The 20,841-nt window shown below is 46.4% G+C and overlaps 1 protein-coding gene across 1 annotated transcript in view; it reads right to left on the bottom strand.

Annotated features, from left to right (window-relative positions):
• LOC139402796 (ubiquitin-conjugating enzyme E2 D2-like) overlaps window positions 1-15,250 on the bottom strand; it is a 41,438-nt gene extending 26,188 nt beyond the window's left edge. The window contains exons 1-4 of the mRNA XM_071146713.1: window positions 15,129-15,250; window positions 2,483-2,546; window positions 2,241-2,272; window positions 2,023-2,100 (exon numbers count right to left, since the gene is read on the bottom strand). Of these exons, the coding sequence (XP_071002814.1) occupies window positions 2,023-2,100; window positions 2,241-2,272; window positions 2,483-2,546; window positions 15,129-15,152 (198 nt within the window). The 5' untranslated portion in view covers window positions 15,153-15,250. The remainder of the gene's footprint in view (window positions 1-2,022; window positions 2,101-2,240; window positions 2,273-2,482; window positions 2,547-15,128) is intronic.
• Window positions 15,251-20,841: the final 5,591 nt, after the last annotated feature.

Here is a 20,841-nt window from a genome sequence, read left to right as displayed (position 1 = left end):
ATTAACTAGTAAATCACCCCTCCTACCACACATTAACTAGTAAATCACCCCTCCTACCACACATTAACTAGTAAATCACCCCTTCCTACCACACATTAACTAGTAAATCACCCCTCCTATCACATATTAACTAGTAAATCACCCCTCCTATCACATATTAACTAGTAAATCACCCCTCCTACCACACAACATTAACTAGTAAATCACCCCTTCCTACCACATATTAACTAGTAAATCACCCCTCCTACCACACAACATTAACTAGTAAATCACCCCTCCTACCACACATTAACTAGTAAATCACCCCTCCTACCACACAACATTAACTAGTAAATCACCCCTCCTACCACACAACATTAACTAGTAAATCACCCCTCCTACCACACAACATTAACTAGTAAATCACCCCTTCCTACCACACATTAACTAGTAAATCACCCCTCCTACCACACAAAATTAACTAGTAAATCACCCCTCCTACCACACAACATTAACTAGTAAATCACCCCTTCCTACCACACATTAACTAGTAAATCACCCCTCCTACCACACATTAACTAGTAAATCACCCCTCCTACCACACAACATTAACTAGTAAATCACCCCTCCTACCACACATTAACTAGTAAATCACCCCTTCCTACCACACATTAACTAGTAAATCACCCCTTCCTACCACACATTAACTAGTAAATCACCCCTCCTACCACACATTAACTAGTAAATCACCCCTCCTACCACACATTAACTAGTAAATCACCCCCTCCTACCACACATTAACTAGTAAATCACCCCTTCCTACCACACATTAACTAGTAAATCACCCCTCCTACCACACATTAACTAGTAAATCACCCCTTCCTACCACACATTAACTAGTAAATCACCCATCCTACCACACATTAACTAGTAAATCACCCCTCCTATCACACATTAACTAGTAAATCACCCCTTCCTACCACACATTAACTAGTAAATCACCCCTCCTATCACATATTAACTAGTAAATCACCCCTCCTACCACACAACATTAACTAGTAAATCACCCCTCCTACCACACATTAACTAGTAAATCACCCCTCCTACCACACAACATTAACTAGTAAATCACCCCTTCCTACCACACATTAACTAGTAAATCACCCCTCCTACCACACATTAACTAGTAAATCACCCCTCCTACCACACAACATTAACTAGTAAATCACCCCTTCCTACCACACATTAACTAGTAAATCACCCCTCCTACCACACAACATTAACTAGTAAATCACCCCTCCTATCACACAACATTAACTAGTAAATCACCCCTCCTACCACACATTAACTAGTAAATCACCCCTCCTACCACACAACATTAACTAGTAAATCACCCCTCCTACCACATATTAACTAGTAAATCACCCCTCCTATCACATATTAACTAGTAAATCACCCCTCCTACCACACATTAACTAGTAAATCACCCCTCCTACCACACATTAACTAGTAAATCACCCCTCCTACCACACATGAACTAGTAAATCACCCCTCCTACCACACAACATTAACTAGTAAATCACCCCTCCTATCACACAACATTAACTAGTAAATCACCCCTCCTACCACACATTAACTAGTAAATCACCCCTCCTACCACACAACATTAACTAGTAAATCACCCCTCCTACCACATATTAACTAGTAAATCACCCCTCCTATCACATATTAACTAGTAAATCACCCCTCCTACCACACATTAACTAGTAAATCACCCCTCCTACCACACATTAACTAGTAAATCACCCCTCCTACCACACATTAACTAGTAAATCACCCCTCCTACCACACATTAACTAGTAAATCACACCTCCTACCACACATTAACTAGTAAATCACCCCCTCCTACCACACAACATTAACTACATGCAGCATCACGAGGCTGCAGTCCAGAACAATAAAAATGTCCCTAAGTGTAACCACTGACAGGGACTTAGGAACGAGCCCCTTTCCAAACCTATGTGAAGGGACATGGACCCTTACCTTAGGGGGTTTGAAAGGATAGTCTGTGGGGAAATGAATGGTGAGGAAGAAAACGCCCCCCTGATATGGACTGTCATTCTGAAAGGAGAGAAAGAGCGTCTGTCATGACGACTGATCCAACCACCTGTACGTCCAGGAAAATGTTATACCTTCGTCAAAACAGACATTCAAGACTTTAGAGTTCTCCCGTTCTAGTGGGATACGTGACTGGTACTCACAGGTCCCATGATCGTGGCTTGCCAGTGAAACACTGGCGGAAGGAGAGGGGGAGAAGGAGAGTTAGTACACATTCAGGGTCATTGTAAATCTTTAACCAGTGTCTCTTAACGCACCTTTGATCAGGTGTATTAGTGCTTTTGGGCAAAAAACTAAAATATTCAGCCCTTTGGTTCTCCAGGACCAAGATGAAGAATAACTGCCTTCAACAGTTCCATAAAATTATAAAGTCTAAGACACCTACTGTCATCTCCCACTGGTCCTGCTGAGCACTGCGCTGGAGGGTCACGAGCCAGATCATTCAGCTCCTGCAATGGAACAAGAGAGACCGGGAACACTTAGCTCGAAACCAATCAACAAGAGAGACCGGGAACACTTAGCTCTAAACCAATCAACAAGAGAGACCAGGAACACTTAGCTCTAAACCAAGCAACAAGAGAGACCAGGAACACTTAGCTCTAAACCAATCAACAAGAGAGACCAGGAACACTTAGCTCTAAACCAATCAACAAGAGAGACCAGGAACACTTAGCTGTAAACCAAGCAACAAGAGAGACCAGGAACACTTAGCTGTAAACCAAGCAACAAGAGAGACCAGGAACACTTAGCTCTAAACCAAGCAACAAGAGAGACCAGGAACACTTAGCTCTAAACCAAGCAACAAGAGAGACCAGGAACACTGAGCTCTAAACCAAGCAACAAGAGAGACCAGGAACACTTAGCTCTAAACCAGAGGCAGACATTTTGAATGATTAAAGCAACACGGTGAGCTCCAGTCTGAGAACAAAGAAGAATGAATGACAGCCTATAATCCCAGTGACAGGCTATCAGCCCAGTGACAGGCTATCAGCCCAGTGACAGGCTATAATCCCAGTGACAGGCTATCAGCCCAGTGACAGGCTATCAGCCCTGTGACAGGCTATAATCCCAGTGACAGGCTATAAACCCAGTGACAGGCTATAATCCCAGTGACAGGCTATAAACCCAGTGACAGGCTATAATCCCAGTGACAGGCTATAATCCCAGTGACAGGCTATCAGCCCAAAGTAACCTACACCTACTACATACTCAGTAGCAAAACGTTTGGCAAAAGGAAAACAAGTGTTTTGTATTTGAAAGTTCAGGTAGTCCCTCCTCCCGTTGCTGTTTGTTTTCTTCCATTTGGTGCATACTAGTAGTGAATACAACCCAACTGGGTGTACTTGTGAAAGGAAGATGCCATTTCTCCAAGAACCAGTCAGACGGTCATTCAACACCACCTATACAATGAGGTAAAGCATACCATGACCTCTACCATGACCTCTACCATGACGGAAAGTTGTTGTGCTGTTCACATTTACAGAAAACAGACCTATAGACCCTGGTCAACAGTAGTACACTACCCTATGGGTCCTGGTCAACAGTAGTACACTACCCTATGGGCCCTGGTCAACAGTAGAGCACTACCCTATGGGTCCTGGTCAACAGTAGTTCACTACCCTATGGGTCCTGGTCAACAGTAGTACACTACCCTATGGGCCCTGGTCAACAGTAGTACACTACCCTATGGGTCCTGGTCAACAGTAGTACACTACCCTATGGGCCCTGGTCAACAGTAGTACACTACCCCATGGGCCCTGGTCAACAGTAGTACACTACCCTATGGGTCCTGGTCAACAGTAGTACACTACCCTATGGGTCCTGGTCAACAGTAGTACACTACCCTATGGGTCCTGGTCAACAGTAGTTCACTACCCTATGGGTCCTGGTCAACAGTAGTACACTACCCTATGGGTCCTGGTCAACAGTAGTACACTACCCTATGGGTCCTGGTCAACAGTAGTACACTACACTATGGGTCCTGGTCAACAGTAGTACACTACCCTATGGGTCCTGGTCAACAGTAGTACACTACCCTATGGGTCCTGGTCAACAGTAGTCCACTACCCTATGGGTCCTGGTCAACAGTAGTACACTACCCTATGGGTCCTGGTCAACAGTAGTCCACTACCCTATGGGTCCTGGTCAACCGTAGTACACTACCCTATGGGTCCTGGTCAACAGTAGTACACTACCCTATGGGTCCTGGTCAACAGTAGAGCACTACCCTATGGGTCCTGGTCAACAGTAGTCCACTACCCTATGGGTCCTGGTCAACAGTAGAGCACTACCCTATGGGTCCTGGTCAACAGTAGTACACTACCCTATGGGTCCTGGTCAACAGTAGAGCACTACCCTATGGGTCCTGGTCAACAGTAGAGCACTACCCTATGGGTCCTGGTCAACAGTAGTTCACTACCCTATGGGTCCTGGTCAACAGTAGTCCACTACCCTATGGGTCCTGGTCAACCGTAGTACACTACCCTATGGGTCCTGGTCAACAGTAGTCCACTACCCTATGGGTCCTGGTCAACAGTAGAGCACTACCCTATGGGTCCTGGTCAACAGTAGTACACTACCCTATGGGTCCTGGTCAACAGTAGTACACTACCCTATGGGTCCTGGTCAACAGTAGAGCACTACCCTATGGGTCCTGGTCAACAGTAGTACACTACCCTATGGGTCCTGGTCAACAGTAGTACACTACCCTATGGGCCCTGGTCAACAGTAGAGCACTACCCTATGGGTCCTGGTCAACAGTAGTACACTACCCTATGGGTCCTGGTCAACAGTAGTACACTACCCTATGGGCCCTGGTCAACAGTAGTACACTACCCTATGGGTCCTGGTCAACAGTAGTCCCCTACCCTATGGGTCCTGGTCAACAGTAGTACACTACCCTATGGGTCCTGGTCAACAGTAGTACACTACCCTATGGGCCCTGGTCAACAGTAGAGCACTACCCTATGGGTCCTGGTCAACAGTAGTACACTACCCTATGGGCCCTGGTCAACAGTAGTACACTACCCTATGGGCCCTGGTCAATGTAGTACACTACCCTATGGGTCCTGGTCAACAGTAGTACACTACCCTATGGGTCCTGGTCAACAGTAGTACACTACCCTATGGGTCCTGGTCAACAGTAGTACACTACCCTATGGGCCCTGGTCAACAGTAGAGCACTACCCTATGGGTCCTGGTCAACAGTAGTACACTACCCTATGGGTCCTGGTCAACAGTAGTCCACTACCCTATGGGTCCTGGTCAACAGTAGTACACTACCCTATGGGTCCTGGTCAACAGTAGTACACTACCCTATGGGTCCTGGTCAACAGTAGTACACTACCCTATGGGTCCTGGTCAACAGTAGTACACTACCCTATGGGCCCTGGTCAACAGTAGTACACTACCCTATGGGTCCTGGTCAACAGTAGTACACTACCCTATGGGCCCTGGTCAACAGTAGTACACTACCCTATAGACCCTGGTCTACAGTAGAGCACTACCCTATGGGTCCTGGTCAACAGTAGTTCACTACCCTATGGGTCCTGGTCAACAGTAGTACACTACCCTATGGGCCCTGGTCAACAGTAGTACACTACCCTATGGGCCCTGGTCAATGTAGTACACTACCCTATGGGTCCTGGTCAACAGTAGTACACTACCCTATGGGCCCTGGTCAACAGTAGTACACTACCCCATGGGCCCTGGTCAACAGTAGTTCACTACCCTATGGGTCCTGGTCAACAGTAGTACACTACCCTATGGGTCCTGGTCAACAGTAGTCCACTACCCTATGGGTCCTGGTCAACAGTAGTACACTACCCTATAGACCCTGGTCTACAGTAGTACACTACCCTATGGGCCCTGGTCAATGTAGTACACTACCCTATGGGTCCTGGTCAACAGTAGTACACTACCCTATGGTTCCTGGTCAACAGTAGTACACTACCCTATGGGTCCTGGTCAACAGTAGTACACTACCCTATGGGCCCTGGTCAACAGTAGAGCACTACCCTATGGGTCCTGGTCAACAGTAGTACACTACCCTATGGGTCCTGGTCAACAGTAGTCCACTACCCTATGGGTCCTGGTCAACAGTAGTACACTACCCTATGGGTCCTGGTCAACAGTAGTACACTACCCTATGGGTCCTGGTCAACAGTAGTACACTACCCTATGGGTCCTGGTCAACAGTAGTACACTACCCTATGGGTCCTGGTCAACAGTAGTACACTACCCTATGGGTCCTGGTCAACAGTAGTACACTACCCTATGGGCCCTGGTCAACAGTAGAGCACTACCCTATGGGCCCTGGTCAATGTAGTACACTACCCTATGGGCCCTGGTCAACAGTAGTACACTACCCTATGGGCCCTGGTCAACAGTAGTACACTACCCTATGGGTCCTGGTCAACAGTAGTTCACTACCCTATGGGTCCTGGTCAACAGTAGAGCACTACCCTATGGGTCCTGGTCAACAGTAGTACACTACCCTATGGGTCCTGGTCAACAGTAGTTCACTACCCTATGGGTCCTGGTCAACAGTAGACCACTACCCTATGGGCCCTGGTCAACAGTAGTACACTACCCTATGGGCCCTGGTCAACAGTAGTCCACTACCCTATGGGTCCTACCTATGGGTCCTGGTCAACAGTAGAGCACTACCCTATGGGCCCTGGTCAACAGTAGTACACTACCCTATGGGTCCTGGTCAACAGTAGAGCACTACCCTATGGGTCCTGGTCAACAGTAGAGCACTACCCTATGGGTCCTGGTCAACAGTAGAGCACTACCCTATGGGTCCTGGTCAACAGTAGAGCAGTGCAAAGCCAACCACCATTTTGACTGTTGACAACAATGTGATGGAGGAAGCAGCGGAGTTAGGAGATGAGAAAACACGACTTTTAACTGTCTAAGAAAACTGAGGAGAGAGGACACCAAATGAATGAAGTCTAGAATCAACAGCCTAACTGTTAAATGTGCCTGGCTTTAGAAATCATCCATATATACAATGCATTTGGAAAGTATTCAGACCACATTTTGTTACGTTACAGCCAGAAACAGGGTTTTACAAACACGCGCAATTTAAAAAAAAGCGATTACAGCCTCGAGTCTTCTTGGGTATGACGCTACAAGTTTGGCACACCTGTATTTGGGGAGTTTCTTCCATTCTTCTCTGCAGATCCTCTCAAGATCTGTCAGGTTGGATGGGGAGCGTTGCTGCACAGCTATTTTCAGGTCTATCAAGAGACAGTAGATTGGCTTCAAGTCCGGGCTCTGGCTGGGCCACACAAGGACATTCAGAGACTTGTACCAAAGTCACTCCTGCATTGTCTTGGCTGTGTTCTTAGGGTCATTGTCCTGTTGGAAGATGAACCTTCATCCCAGTCTGAGGTCCTGACCAGGTTTTCATCAAGGAGATCTGTACTTTTCTCCGTTCATCTTTCCCTCAATCCTGACTAGTCTCCCAGTCCCTACCACTGAAAAACATCCCCACAGCATGATGCTGCCACCACGCTTCACTGTAGAGATGGTGCAATGTTTATATACAGGGGGTACCGGTACAGAGTCAATGTGGAGGCTATATACAGGGAGTACCGGTACAGAGTCAATGTGGAGGCTATATACAGGGGGTACTGGTACAGAGTCAATGTGGAGGCTATATACAGGGGGTACCGGTACAGAGTCAATGTGGAGGCTATATACAGGGTGTTACGGTACAGAGTCAATGTGGAGTCTATATACAGGGGATACTGGTACAGAGTCAATGTGGAGGCTATATACAGGGGGTACCGGTACGGAGTCAATGTGGAGGCTATATACAGGGGGTACCGGTACAGAGTCAATGTAGAGGCTATATACAGGGGGTACCAGTACAGAGTCAATGTGGAGGCTATATACAGGGTGTACCGGTACAGAGTCAATGTGGAGGCTATATACAGGGTGTACCGGTACAGAGTCAATGTGGAGGCTATATACAGGAGGTACTGGTACAGAGTCAATGTGGAGGCTATATACAGGGGGTACCGGTACAGAGTCAATGTGGAGGCTATATACAGGATGTTACGGTACAGAGTCAATGTGGAGGCTATATACAGGGGGTACCGGTACTGAGTCAATGTGGAGGCTATATACATGGTGTTACGGTACAGAGTCAATGTGGAGGCTATATACAGGGGGTACCAGTACAGAGTCAATGTGGAGGCTATATACAGGGGGTACCGGTACAGAGTCAATGTGAAACCTATATACAGGGGGTACCGGTACTGAGTCAATGTGGAGGCTATATACATGGTGTTACGGTACAGAGTCAATGTGGAGGCTATATACATGGTGTTACGGTACAGAGTCAATGTGGAGGCTATATACAGGGGGTACCAGTACAGAGTCAATGTGGAGGCTATATACAGGGGATACCGGTACAGAGTCAATGTGGAGACTATATACAGGGGGTACCGGTACAGAGTCAATGTGGAGACTATATACAGGGGGTACCGGTACAGAGTCAATGTGGAGGCTATATACAGGGGCTACTGGTACAGAGTCAATGTGGAGGCTATATACAGGGGGTACCGGTACAGGGTCAATGTGGAGACTATATACAGGGGGGTACCGGTACAGAGTCAATGTGGAGGCTATATACAGGTTATTACAGTACAGAGTCAATATGGAGGCTATATACAGGGGGTACCGGTACAGGGTCAATGTGGAGGCTATATACAGGGGGTACCGGTACAGAGTCAATGTGAAACCTATATACAGGAGGTACTGGTACAGAGTCAATGTGGAGGCTATATACAGGGGGTACCGGTACAGAGTCAATGTGGAGGCTATATACAGGATGTTACGGTACAGAGTCAATGTGGAGGCTATATACAGGGGGTACCAGTACAGAGTCAATGTGGAGGCTATATACAGGGGGTACCGGTACAGAGTCAATGTGAAACCTATATACAGGGGGTACCGGTACTGAGTCAATGTGGAGGCTATATACATGGTGTTACGGTACAGAGTCAATGTGGAGGCTATATACATGGTGTTACGGTACAGAGTCAATGTGGAGGCTATATACAGGGGGTACCAGTACAGAGTCAATGTGGAGGCTATATACAGGGGATACCGGTACAGAGTCAATGTGGAGACTATATACAGGGGGTACCGGTACAGAGTCAATGTGGAGACTATATACAGGGGGTACCGGTACAGAGTCAATGTGGAGGCTATATACAGGGGCTACTGGTACAGAGTCAATGTGGAGGCTATATACAGGGGGTACCGGTACAGGGTCAATGTGGAGACTATATACAGGGGGGTACCGGTACAGAGTCAATGTGGAGGCTATATACAGGTTATTACAGTACAGAGTCAATATGGAGGCTATATACAGGGGGTACCGGTACAGGGTCAATGTGGAGGCTATATACAGGGGGTACCGGTACAGAGTCAATGTGGATGCTATATACAGGGGGTACCGGTACAGAGTCAATGTGGAGGCTATATACAGGGGCTACTGGTACAGAGTCAATGTGGAGGCTATATACAGGGGGTACCGGTACAGGGTCAATGTGGAGACTATATACAGGGGGGTACCGGTACAGAGTCAATGTGGAGGCTATATACAGGGGGTACCGGTACAGAGTCAATGTGGAGGCTATATACAGGTTATTACAGTACAGAGTCAATGTGGAGGCTATATACAGGGGGTACCGGTACAGAGTCAATGTGGAGGCTATATACAGGTTATTACAGTACAGAGTCAATATGGAGGCTATATACAGGGGGTACCGGTACAGAGTCAATGTGGAGGCTATATACAGGGGGTACCGGTACAGAGTCAATGTGGAGGCTATATACAGGGGGTACCGGTACAGAGTCAATGTGGAGACTATTAGTTGAGCCAATATGTACATGTCGGTAGGGATAAAGTGACCATGCATAGATAATAAACAGCGAGTAGCAGCAGGACCTCGACTTGGCGTTGCGGTACCACTTGCCGTGCGGTAGCAGACAGAACCGTCTGACAATTTGTCAGAATCCATTTGTCAGACTCTGCCTTCAACAGAGCTGTGCCTTGACACAATCCATTTGTCTGACTCTGCCTTCAACAGAGCTGTGCCTTGACACAATCCATTTTAGAATAAGAATGTAAGGTAACAAAATGGGGAAAAACCCAAAGGGGTCTGACTGCTTTCTGAAAGCTCTGTATGAAAGATGACAGAACCTGCTTCTGTTTTGAGTGTTTGTTTAATAGCCTACTGATTCCGTGAGCACCGACCACAACATGTCGCAAACAATTTAACCAATCTGTAAGGTAACAAAATGTTACGATGTTCAGAGTTTGTTATAACAAATGTATTGATACGATTATGATAGGCTATAGGTCAGGCCCTATTGATCACGGGCATGTGACGCATACGTTACACGTGAAGAGAGTCAGGGTTGACGGAATGTTTTTCCTTAACAAATGAGGGATTTCAGGATGATAATTAGAGCCATTTCTGACTGAAAAGTTGTGTTGCAGCTTCAGCAACACGGCCAGCGCGATAACATCCAAGTGCTGGATGTGGTGGTTGCTGCAGCAGGGAGGAGAGACGGAGACAATGGGTGCTGGTCACTAGCAGTCCTTTTTAACATGGTGCAGCAAGTCTGAGCCAGACCCACAGGCCCAATCAAATCAATTGCGGGTCAGACTCCCTCTAGTCATTTGTGTGTCTTAATTATTTAATCAAACAGTGTGCTTAAAGCATCAGACAACCTCAGTGCATATAGTTGATTGGATTAAAACACATAGGATACGTGTAAATATGGAAAAATACATGATAGAAAATTATGACCAATCAATTGTTCTAAAGAACATTTGGTCATTGGTCTACCAAAATGTTTTAGTTGGGGACAGCTCTGTTAATAAAAAAAAAAATTTAACCTTCATTTAACTAGGCAAGTCAGTTAAGAACAAATTCGTATTTAAAATGACGGCCTACCGGGGAACAGTGGGTTAAACTGCCTTGTTCAGGGGCAGAAAGACAGATTTTTACCTTGTCAGCTCGGAGATTCGATCCACCAACCTTTCGGTTACTGGCCCAAAGCTCTAACCACTAGGTTACCTGCTGCCCCTATTAATAATGTTTACATACTGTAGTCATGGCCATCCTAGACAACTATTGCTGTACCTACACTGCAGCTTAGTCATGGCCATCCTAGACAACTATTGCTGTACCTACACTGCAGTCTAGTCATGGCCATCCAAGACAACCTATTGCTGTACCTACACTGCAGTCTAGTCATGGCCATCCAAGACAACCTATTGCTGTACCTACACTGCAGTCTAGTCATGGCCATCCAAGACAACCTATTGCTGTACCTACACTGCAGTCTAGTCATGGCCATCCAAGACAACCTATTGCTGTACCTACACTGTTGAAGGGTTGTAAAAGCTTGCTGCCATTGGACTCTGGAGCAGTGGAAACGTGTTCTCTCGAGTGATGAATCACACTTCACCACCTGGCAGTCGAAAGGATGAATCTGAGTTTGGCAGATGCGGGCTTGACACTTTAGTTACAATGAAGGGACATCTTAACGCTACAGCATTGTGGGAACAGTTTGGTGAAGGCCGTTTCCTGTCTCAGCATGACAATTTGCATTTATTAGCACTAACTTTATTGGCAGGAACTTATCCCCGTAAGTTCCTGCCAAGGCAGCAGCTACTCTTCCTGGGGTTTATTATGGATCCCCATTAGTTCCTGCCAAGGCAGCAGCTACTCTTCCTGGGGTTTATTATGGATCCCCATTAGTTCCTGCCAAGACAGCAGCTACTCTTCCTGGGGTTTATTATGGATCCCCATTAGTTCCTGTCAAGACAGCAGCTACTCTTCCTGTGGTTTATTATGGATCCCCATTAGTTCCTGCCAAGACAGCAGCTACTCTTCCTGGGGTTTATTATGGATCCCCATTAGTTCCTGCCAAGACAGCAGCTACTCTTCCTGGGGTTTATTATGGATTCCCATTAGTTCCTGCCAAGACAGCAGCTACTCTTCCTGGGGTTTATTATGGATCCCCATTAGTTCCTGCCAAGACAGCAGCTACTCTTCCTGGGGTTTATTATGGATCCCCAGTAGTTCCTGCCAAGACAGCAGCTACTCTTCCTGGGGTTTATTATGGATCCCCAGTAGTTCCTGCCAAGGCAGCAGCTACTCTTCCTGTGGTTTATTATGGATCCCCATTAGTTCCTGCCAAGACAGCAGCTACTCTTCCTGGGGTTTATTATGGATCCCCATTAGGTCCTGCCAAGACAGCAGCTACTCTTCCTGGGGTTTATTATGGATCCCCAGTAGTTCCTGCCAAGGCAGCAGCTACTCTTCCTGGGGTTTATTATGGATCCCCATTAGGTCCTGCCAAGGCAGCAGCTACTCTTCCTGGGGTCCAAACACAGTAGATCAGATGACATTATTACACCACTACATATCTACAATACAACATGTATAATACCACCATACAGCAATACTACAATGTATGCGTATGTATGTACCTGTGTGTGTGGGTCTCTTCACAGTCACAGCTGTTCCATAAGGTGCATTTATACCAGTTTTTTATATATTTTGATGTGGAATAGAATTCCATGTAGCCATGGTTCTATGTAGTACTGTGGAATAGAATTCCATGTAGCCATGGTTCTATGTAGTACTGTGGAATAGAATTCCATGTAGCCATGGTTCTATGTAGTACTGTGGAATAGAATTCCATGTAGCCATGGTTCTATGTAGTACTGTGGAATAGAATTCCATGTAGCCATGGCTCTATGTAGTACTGTGGAATAGAATTCCATGTAGTCATGGCTCTATGTAGTACTGTGGAATAGAATTCCATGTAACCATGGCTCTATGTAGTACTGTGGAATAGAATTCCATGTAGCCATGGTTCTATGTAGTACTGTGGAATAGAATTCCATGTAGTCATGGCTCTATGTAGTACTGTGGAATATAATTCCATGTAGTCATGGTTCTATGTAGTACTGTGGAATAGAATTCCATGCAACCATGGCTCTATGTAGTACTGTGCGCCTCCCATAGTCTGTTCTAGCTTGGGGACTGTGAAGAGATCTCTGATAGCATGTCTCGTGGGGTATGCATGGGTGTCTTGAGCTGTATGCTAGCATTTTAAAAACAGACAGCTCTGTGCATTCAGCTTGTCAACACTTCTTACAAAAAAAAAAGTAGTGATGACGTCAATCTCTTCTACTTTGAGCCAGGAGAGATTGACATGCATATTATTCATGTTAGCTCTCTGTGTACTTTTAAGGGCCAGCTGTGCTGTCCTGAGGCAATTGTAATTTTCTTAAGTCCCTCTTTGTGGCACCTGACCACACGACTGAACAGTAGCCTAGGTGCGACAAAACTAGGGCCTGTAGGACCCGCCTTGTTGCTAGTGTTATTTTTTTATTTATTCGTTATTTTACCAGGTAAATTGACTGAGAACACGTTCTCATTTGCAGCAACGACCTGGGGAATAGTTACAGGGGAGAGGAGGGGGGGTGAATGAGCCAATTGGAAACTGGGGATTATTAGGTGACCGTGATGGTTTGATGGCCAGACTAGGAATTTATTAAGGCAGAGCAGCACATTATTATGGACAGACTTCTCCCCATCTTAGCTACTGTTGTATCAATATGTTTTTTGACCATGACAGCTTACAATCCAGGGTTACTCCAAGCAGTTTAGTCACCTCAATTTGTTCAATAACAAGATTTTGTTCAGGTTTATTAGGGTTTAGTCCTAAATACAATGCATTTAGTTTTGGGAATATTTGGGACTAACATCTTGCCACCGATTCTGGAACTAACTGCAGCTCTTTGCAGCTGGGGGAAAATAAAATGCACACAATGCTACAGTCCAATCAAGTTGAGGGAGCGTACAACTGGAATGCTGGCTCCAGGAATGTCCACCAGAGCTGTTACCTGATAATTTAATGTTCATTTCTCTACCATAAGCCGCCTCCAACGCAGTACGTCCAAACAACCGCCGACCACGGAGTTTGTGTGGCATTACCTATGTTGTATTTATGTGACTTAATTTAAGCCCCTTTAACACTGTTTTAAAATGACTTTAAATCAAATATGAACCGTTAACTACACCTGCTGATGTGTAACAGTGAGTGATAACCAGTGATGCCTGTATTCATGTGCCCCCCCAAACCCACCCCAGGGGACTCTCCATTGGGATATCAATGGCCCAACCTCATCAAAACGGCTGATGTGTCGCTGGCTAGTGGCTTATAGAGGAGCAGGTTCAGATAAGAGTACAAGAATTAGATACACACATTTATATTCAGTTACATTGTTAGTGACCCACCTAGCTAACGTTTTATCCACCTAGCTAGTTACCCCGTCTCTTACATGTACATTTTACTAACGTTTCGTTACCGGTAACTGTTAACTAGGTCTGGTTGTGATGGCTATCTACCGTTCAGCTAACATCTAGCTGGCAGCACAACAACAACGACGACTGAAATTCCCCTAATGTTAGCTAGACGTCCCTTAACATTAGCTAGACGTCCCCTAATGTTAGCTAGACGTCCCCCTAACGATAGCTAGACGTCCCCCTAACGTTAGCTAGACGTCCCCTTAACGTTAGCTAGACGTCCCCTTAACGTTAGCTAGACGTCCCCTTAACGTTAGCTAGACGTCCCCTTAACTAGATTGTATCAACAAAAAAAAATCATAATGTATAAATTACAGGCTATTCTTTAGGTGCTGAAATCAGTAGTTTGACACCCAAATAACTAGTAATACATATGGTACTAGCTAGGTAGCTACATACTACCTAACGAGTTAGCCAGTCTAGTGTCAACAAACCGATGGTACAGATGGAAAGACAAAATACTATTTGGATATGGGAACGGGGCGTTAGCTAGCTATAGCTAACTTTAGCCATCATTAAAAACGTTAACTAGCGATAGCTAACGACGTACATCAACAATCGAGCTAACGAACGTTTTTTTTGGTTTTCACTAAAGCAACCTAGTGAGCCCGTTACCTTGTGGATCCTTTTCAGCGCCATCCTCACTCCGAGAGAATTACAAGCAATGTTGGAAAAAGCAAATCTTCCCCGAGTTTGCCCCCAACTGGGCAACTGACGCTGTATAACAGGGTAAATAACCTGACGGAAGGACAAATTCAGTGTTATCTGACGTTAGGCGTCGACCCCCTAATAAAGCTAGATGGGTGGACGTTAAGCGTCGACCACTAAAAAAGCTAGATGGGCTGACGTTAGGCGTCGACCACTAATATAGCTAGATGGGGTGACGTTAGGCGTCGACCCCTAATATAGCTAGATGGGAAAACGTTAAGCGTCGAACCCCCTAATATAGCTAGATGGGATGACGTTAAGCGTCGACCCCCTAATATAGCTAGATGGGATGACGTTAAGCGTCGACCCCCCTAATATAGCTAGATGGGATGACGTTAAGCGTCGACCCCCCTAATATAGCTAGATGGGAAAACGTTAAGCGTCGAACCCCCTAATATAGCTAGATGGGATGACGTTAAGCGTCGACCCCCTAATATAGCTAGATGGGATGACGTTAAGCGTCAACCCCCTAATATAGCTAGATGGGATGACGTTAAGCGTCGAACCCCCTAATATAGCTAGATGGGATGACGTTAAGCGTCGAACCCCCTAATATAGCTAGATGGGATGACGTTAAGCGTCGACCCCTAATATAGCTAGATGGGATGACGTTAAGCGTCGAACCCCCTAATATAGCTAGATGAGATGACGTTAGGCGTCGACCCCCTAATATAGCTAGATGGGATAACGTTAAGCGTCGACCCCCTAATATAGCTAGATGGGATAACGTTAAGCGTCGAACCCCCTAATATAGCTAGATGGGATGACGTTAAGCGTCGACCCCCTAATATAGCTAGATGGGATGACGTTAAGCGTCAACCCCCTAATATAGCTAGATGGGATGACGTTAAGCGTCGACCCCTAATATAGCTAGATGGGATAACGTTAAGCGTCGAACCCCCTAATATAGCTAGATGGGATGACGTTAAGCGTCGACCTCCTAATATAGCTAGATGGAATAACGTTAAGCGTCGAACCCCCTAATATAGCTAGATGGGATGACGTTAAGCGTCGACCCCCTAATATAGCTAGATGGGATGACGTTAAGCGTCGACCCCCTAATATAGCTAGATGAGATGACGTTAGGCGTCGACCCCCTAATATAGCTAGATGGGATAACGTTAAGCGTCGAACCCCCTAATATAGCTAGATGGGATGACGTTAAGCGTCGACCCCCTAATATAGCTAGATGGGATGACGTTAAGCGTCGAACCCCCTAATATAGCTAGATGGGATAACGTTAAGCGTCAACCTCCTAATATAGCTAGATGGGGTGACGTTAGGCGTCGACCCCTAATATAGCTAGATGGGATAACGTTAAGCGTCAAACCCCCTAATATAGCTAGATGGGATAACGTTAAGCGTCAACCTCCTAATATAGCTAGATGGGGTGACGTTAAGCGTCGACCACTAAAAAAGCTAGATGGGATAACGTTAAGCGTCAACCTCCTAATATAGCTAGATGGGGTGACGTTAAGCGTCGACCACTAAAAAAGCTAGATGGGCTGACGTTAGGCGTCGACCACTAATATAGCTAGATGGGGTGACGTTAGGCGTCGACCCCTAATATAGCTAGATGGGATAACGTTAAGCGTCGAACCCCTAATATAGCTCGATGGGATGACGTTAAGCGTCAAACCCCTAATATAGCTAGATGGGATGACGTTAAGCGTCGACCCCCTAATATAGCTAGATGGGATGACGTTAAGCGTCGACCCCCCTAATATAGCTAGATGGGATGACGTTAAGCGTCGACCTCCTAATATAGCTAGATGGGATGACGTTAAGCGTCGATCACTAGAGTGTTATTCATGAGTAAAACAGGCTCCTATCGATCACTAGAGGGTTACTCATGAGTAAAACATGCTCCTATCGATCACTAGAGGGTTACTCATGAGTAAAACAGGCTCCTATCGATCACTAGAGGGTTACTCATGAGTAAAACAGGCTCCTATCGATCACTAGAGGGTTATTCATGAGTAAAACAGGCTCCTATCGATCACTAGAGGGTTATTCATGAGTAAAACAGGCTCCTATCGATCACTAGAGGGTTATTCATGAGTAAAACAGGCTCCTATCGATCACTAGAAGGTTTTTCATGAGTAAAACAGGCTCCTATCGATCACTAGAGGGTTATTCATGAGTAAAACAAGCTCCTATCGGTCACTAGAGGGTTATTCATGAGTAAAACAGGCTCCTATCGATCACTAGAGGGTTATTCATGAGTAAAACAGGCTCCTATCGATCACTAGAGGGTTACTCATGAGTAAAACAGGCTCCTATCGATCACTAGAGGGTTACTCATGAGTAAAACAGGCTCCTATCGATCACTAGAGGGTTATTCATGAGTAAAACAGGCTCCTATCGATCACTAGAGGGTTATTCATGAGTAAAACAGGCTCCTATCGATCACTAGAAGGTTTTTCATTAGTAAAACAGGCTCCTATCGATCACTAGAGGGTTATTCATGAGTAAAACAAGCTCCTATCGGTCACTAGAGGGTTATTCATGAGTAAAACAGGCTCCTATCGATCACTAGAGGGTTATTCATGAGTAAAACAGGCTCCTATCGATCACTAGAGGGTTACTCATGAGTAAAACATGCTCCTATCGATCACTAGAGGGTTACTCATGAGTAAAATGAGTTTCTCATGAGTTTCTATTGGACAAATTCAGATAGTTCCTCCCTGTTTCATCCTGTTTCCTTCCGTTTGGTTCCTAGTGAATAAACCCCAGATAAACTGCAAGTCAGGTGCAGGAGAGCAGAGAGTTGTGATCTACTGGTGTAGAAGTCAGGTGCAGGAGAGCAGAGAGTTGTGATCTACTGGTGTAGAAGTCAGGTGCAGGAGAGCAGAGAGTTGTGATCTACTGGTGTAGAAGTCAGGTGCAGGAGAGCAGAGAGTTGTGATCTACTGGTGTAGAAGTCAGGTGCAGGAGAGCAGAGAGTTGTGATCTACTGGTGTAGAAGTCAGGTGCAGGAGAGCAGAGAGTTGTGATCTACTGGTGTAGAAGTCAGGTGCAGGAGAGCAGAGAGTTGTGATCTACTGGTGTAGAAGTCAGGTGCAGGAGAGCAGAGACTTGTGATCTACTGGTGTAGAAGTCAGGTGCAGGAGAGCAGAGAGTTGTGATCTTCTGGTGTAGAAGTCAGGTGCAGGAGAGCAGAGAGTTGTGATCTACTGGTGTAGAAGTCAGGTGCAGGAGGGCAGAGAGTTGTGATCTACTGGTGTAGAAGTCAGGTGCAGGAGAGCAGAGAGTTGTGATCTACTGGTGTAGAAGTCAGGTGCAGGAGGGCAGAGAGTTGTGATCTACTGGTGTAGAAGTCAGGTGCAGGAGAGCAGAGAGTTGTGATCTACTGGAGTTGAAGTCAGGTGCAGGAGACCAGAGAGTTGTGATCTACTGGTGTAGAAGTCAGGTGCAGGAGAGCAGAGAGTTGTGATCTACTGGTGTAGAAGTCAGGTGCAGGAGAGCAGAGAGTTGTGATCTACTGGTGTAGAAGTCAGGTGCAGGAGAGCAGAGAGTTGTGATCTACTGGTGTAGAAGTCAGGTGCAGGAGAGCAGAGACTTGTGATCTACTGGTGTAGAAGTCAGGTGCAGGAGAGCAGAGAGTTGTGATCTTCTGGTGTAGAAGTCAGGTGCAGGAGAGCAGAGAGTTGTGATCTACTGGTGTAGAAGTCAGGTGCAGGAGAGCAGAGAGTTGTGATCTACTGGTGTAGAAGTCAGGTGCAGGAGGGCAGAGAGTTGTGATCTACTGGTGTAGAAGTCAGGTGCAGGAGAGCAGAGAGTTGTGATCTACTGGTGTAGAAGTCAGGTGCAGGAGGGCAGAGAGTTGTGATCTACTGGTGTAGAAGTCAGGTGCAGGAGAGCAGAGAGTTGTGATCTACTGGAGTTGAAGTCAGGTGCAGGAGACCAGAGAGTTGTGATCTACTGGTGTAGAAGTCAGGTGCAGGAGAGCAGAGAGTTGTGATCTACTGGTGTAGAAGTCAGGTGCAGGAGAGCAGAGAGTTGTGATCTACTGGTGTAGAAGTCAGGTGCAGGAGAGCAGAGAGTTGTGATCTACTGGTGTAGAAGTCAGGTGCAGGAGAGCAGAGACTTGTGATCTACTGGTGTAGAAGTCAGGTGCAGGAGAGCAGAGAGTTGTGATCTTCTGGTGTAGAAGTCAGGTGCAGGAGAGCAGAGAGTTGTGATCTACTGGTGTAGAAGTCAGGTGCAGGAGAGCAGAGAGTTGTGATCTACTGGTGTAGAAGTCAGGTGCAGGAGGGCAGAGAGTTGTGATCTACTGGTGTAGAAGTCAGGTGCAGGAGAGCAGAGAGTTGTGATCTACTGGAGTTGAAGTCAGGTGCAGGAGACCAGAGAGTTGTGATCTACTGGTGTAGAAGTCAGGTGCAGGAGAGCAGAGAGTTGTGATCTACTGGTGTAGAAGTCAGGTGCAGGAGAGCAGAGAGTTGTGATCTACTGGTGTAGAAGTCAGGTGCAGGAGAGCCAGTGTCTTCATCCTTTAACCTCTCCTATTCTCTTCTCTGTTCATGAGGTCTACAGTCCACCAGACTCCAGCACCCCCCAGTCAGTGTCTGTCCGTCTGACAGGAGACCCACAGAACAGCTGCAGCTCATCCGGGGATGTAGCCATTAGAACAGAGGTGGCCAACTGGTCTTCCTAGTCGATCAACAAACATTTCTGTAGAAAAGCCAACGATAAAGGCCCTGTGCATTAGTGTTGTGTGGTTGGTAGACAGGTGCACTTGATTCCATAGGCCCTGTGTATTAGTGTTGTGTTGTTGGTAGACAGGTGCACTTGATTCCATAGGCCCTGTGCATTAGTGTTGTGTTGTTGGTAGACAGGTGCACTTGATTCCATAGGCCCTGTGCATTAGTGTTGCGTTGTTGGTAGACAGGTGCACTTGATTCCATAGGCCCTGTGCATTAGTGTTGCGTTGTTGGTAGACAGGTGCACTTGATCCAGAAGGCCCTGTGCATTAGTGTTGCGTTGTTGGTAGACAGGTGCACTTGATTCCATAGGCCCTGTGCATTAGTGTTGCGTTGTTGGTAGACAGGTGCACTTGATTCAGAAGGCCCTGTGCATTAGTGTTGTGTTGTTGGTAGACAGGTGCACTTGATTCCATAGGCCCTGTGCATTAGTTTTGTGTTGTTGGTAGACAGGTGCACTTGATTCCATAGGCCCTGTGCATTAGTGTTGCGTTGTTGGTAGACAGGTGCACTTGATTCAGAAGGCCCTGTGCATTAGTGTTGCGTTGTTGGTAGACAGGTGCACTTGATCCAGAAGGCCCTGTGCATTAGTGTTGCGTTGTTGGTAGACAGGTGCACTTGATTCAGAAGGCCCTGTGCATTAGTGTTGCGTTGTTGGTAGACAGGTGCACTTGATCCAGAAGGCCCTGTGCATTAGTGTTGCGTTGTTGGTAGACAGGTGCACTTGATTCAGAAGGCCCTGTGCATTAGTGTGCATCCCCATTTTATTTATCTGTTGCTAAATCGAGTGTGCCTCTCACCGGAGGAAAGGCCATCAGGTAGAAGACGGGTGTCCCCTCTCTCTGGTCGGTCTCACTAGAGTTGACCATCAGGTAGAAGACGGGTGTCCCCTCTCTCTGGTCGGTCTCACCGGAGGA

Source organism: Oncorhynchus clarkii, unplaced genomic scaffold, assembly GCF_045791955.1.
Source record: "Oncorhynchus clarkii lewisi isolate Uvic-CL-2024 unplaced genomic scaffold, UVic_Ocla_1.0 unplaced_contig_2450_pilon_pilon, whole genome shotgun sequence".
NCBI classification, from domain to species: Eukaryota; Metazoa; Chordata; class Actinopteri; order Salmoniformes; family Salmonidae; genus Oncorhynchus; species Oncorhynchus clarkii.
Note: the sequence above shows the minus strand (reverse complement) of the source record. Positions and strands in the feature narration are given on the sequence as shown.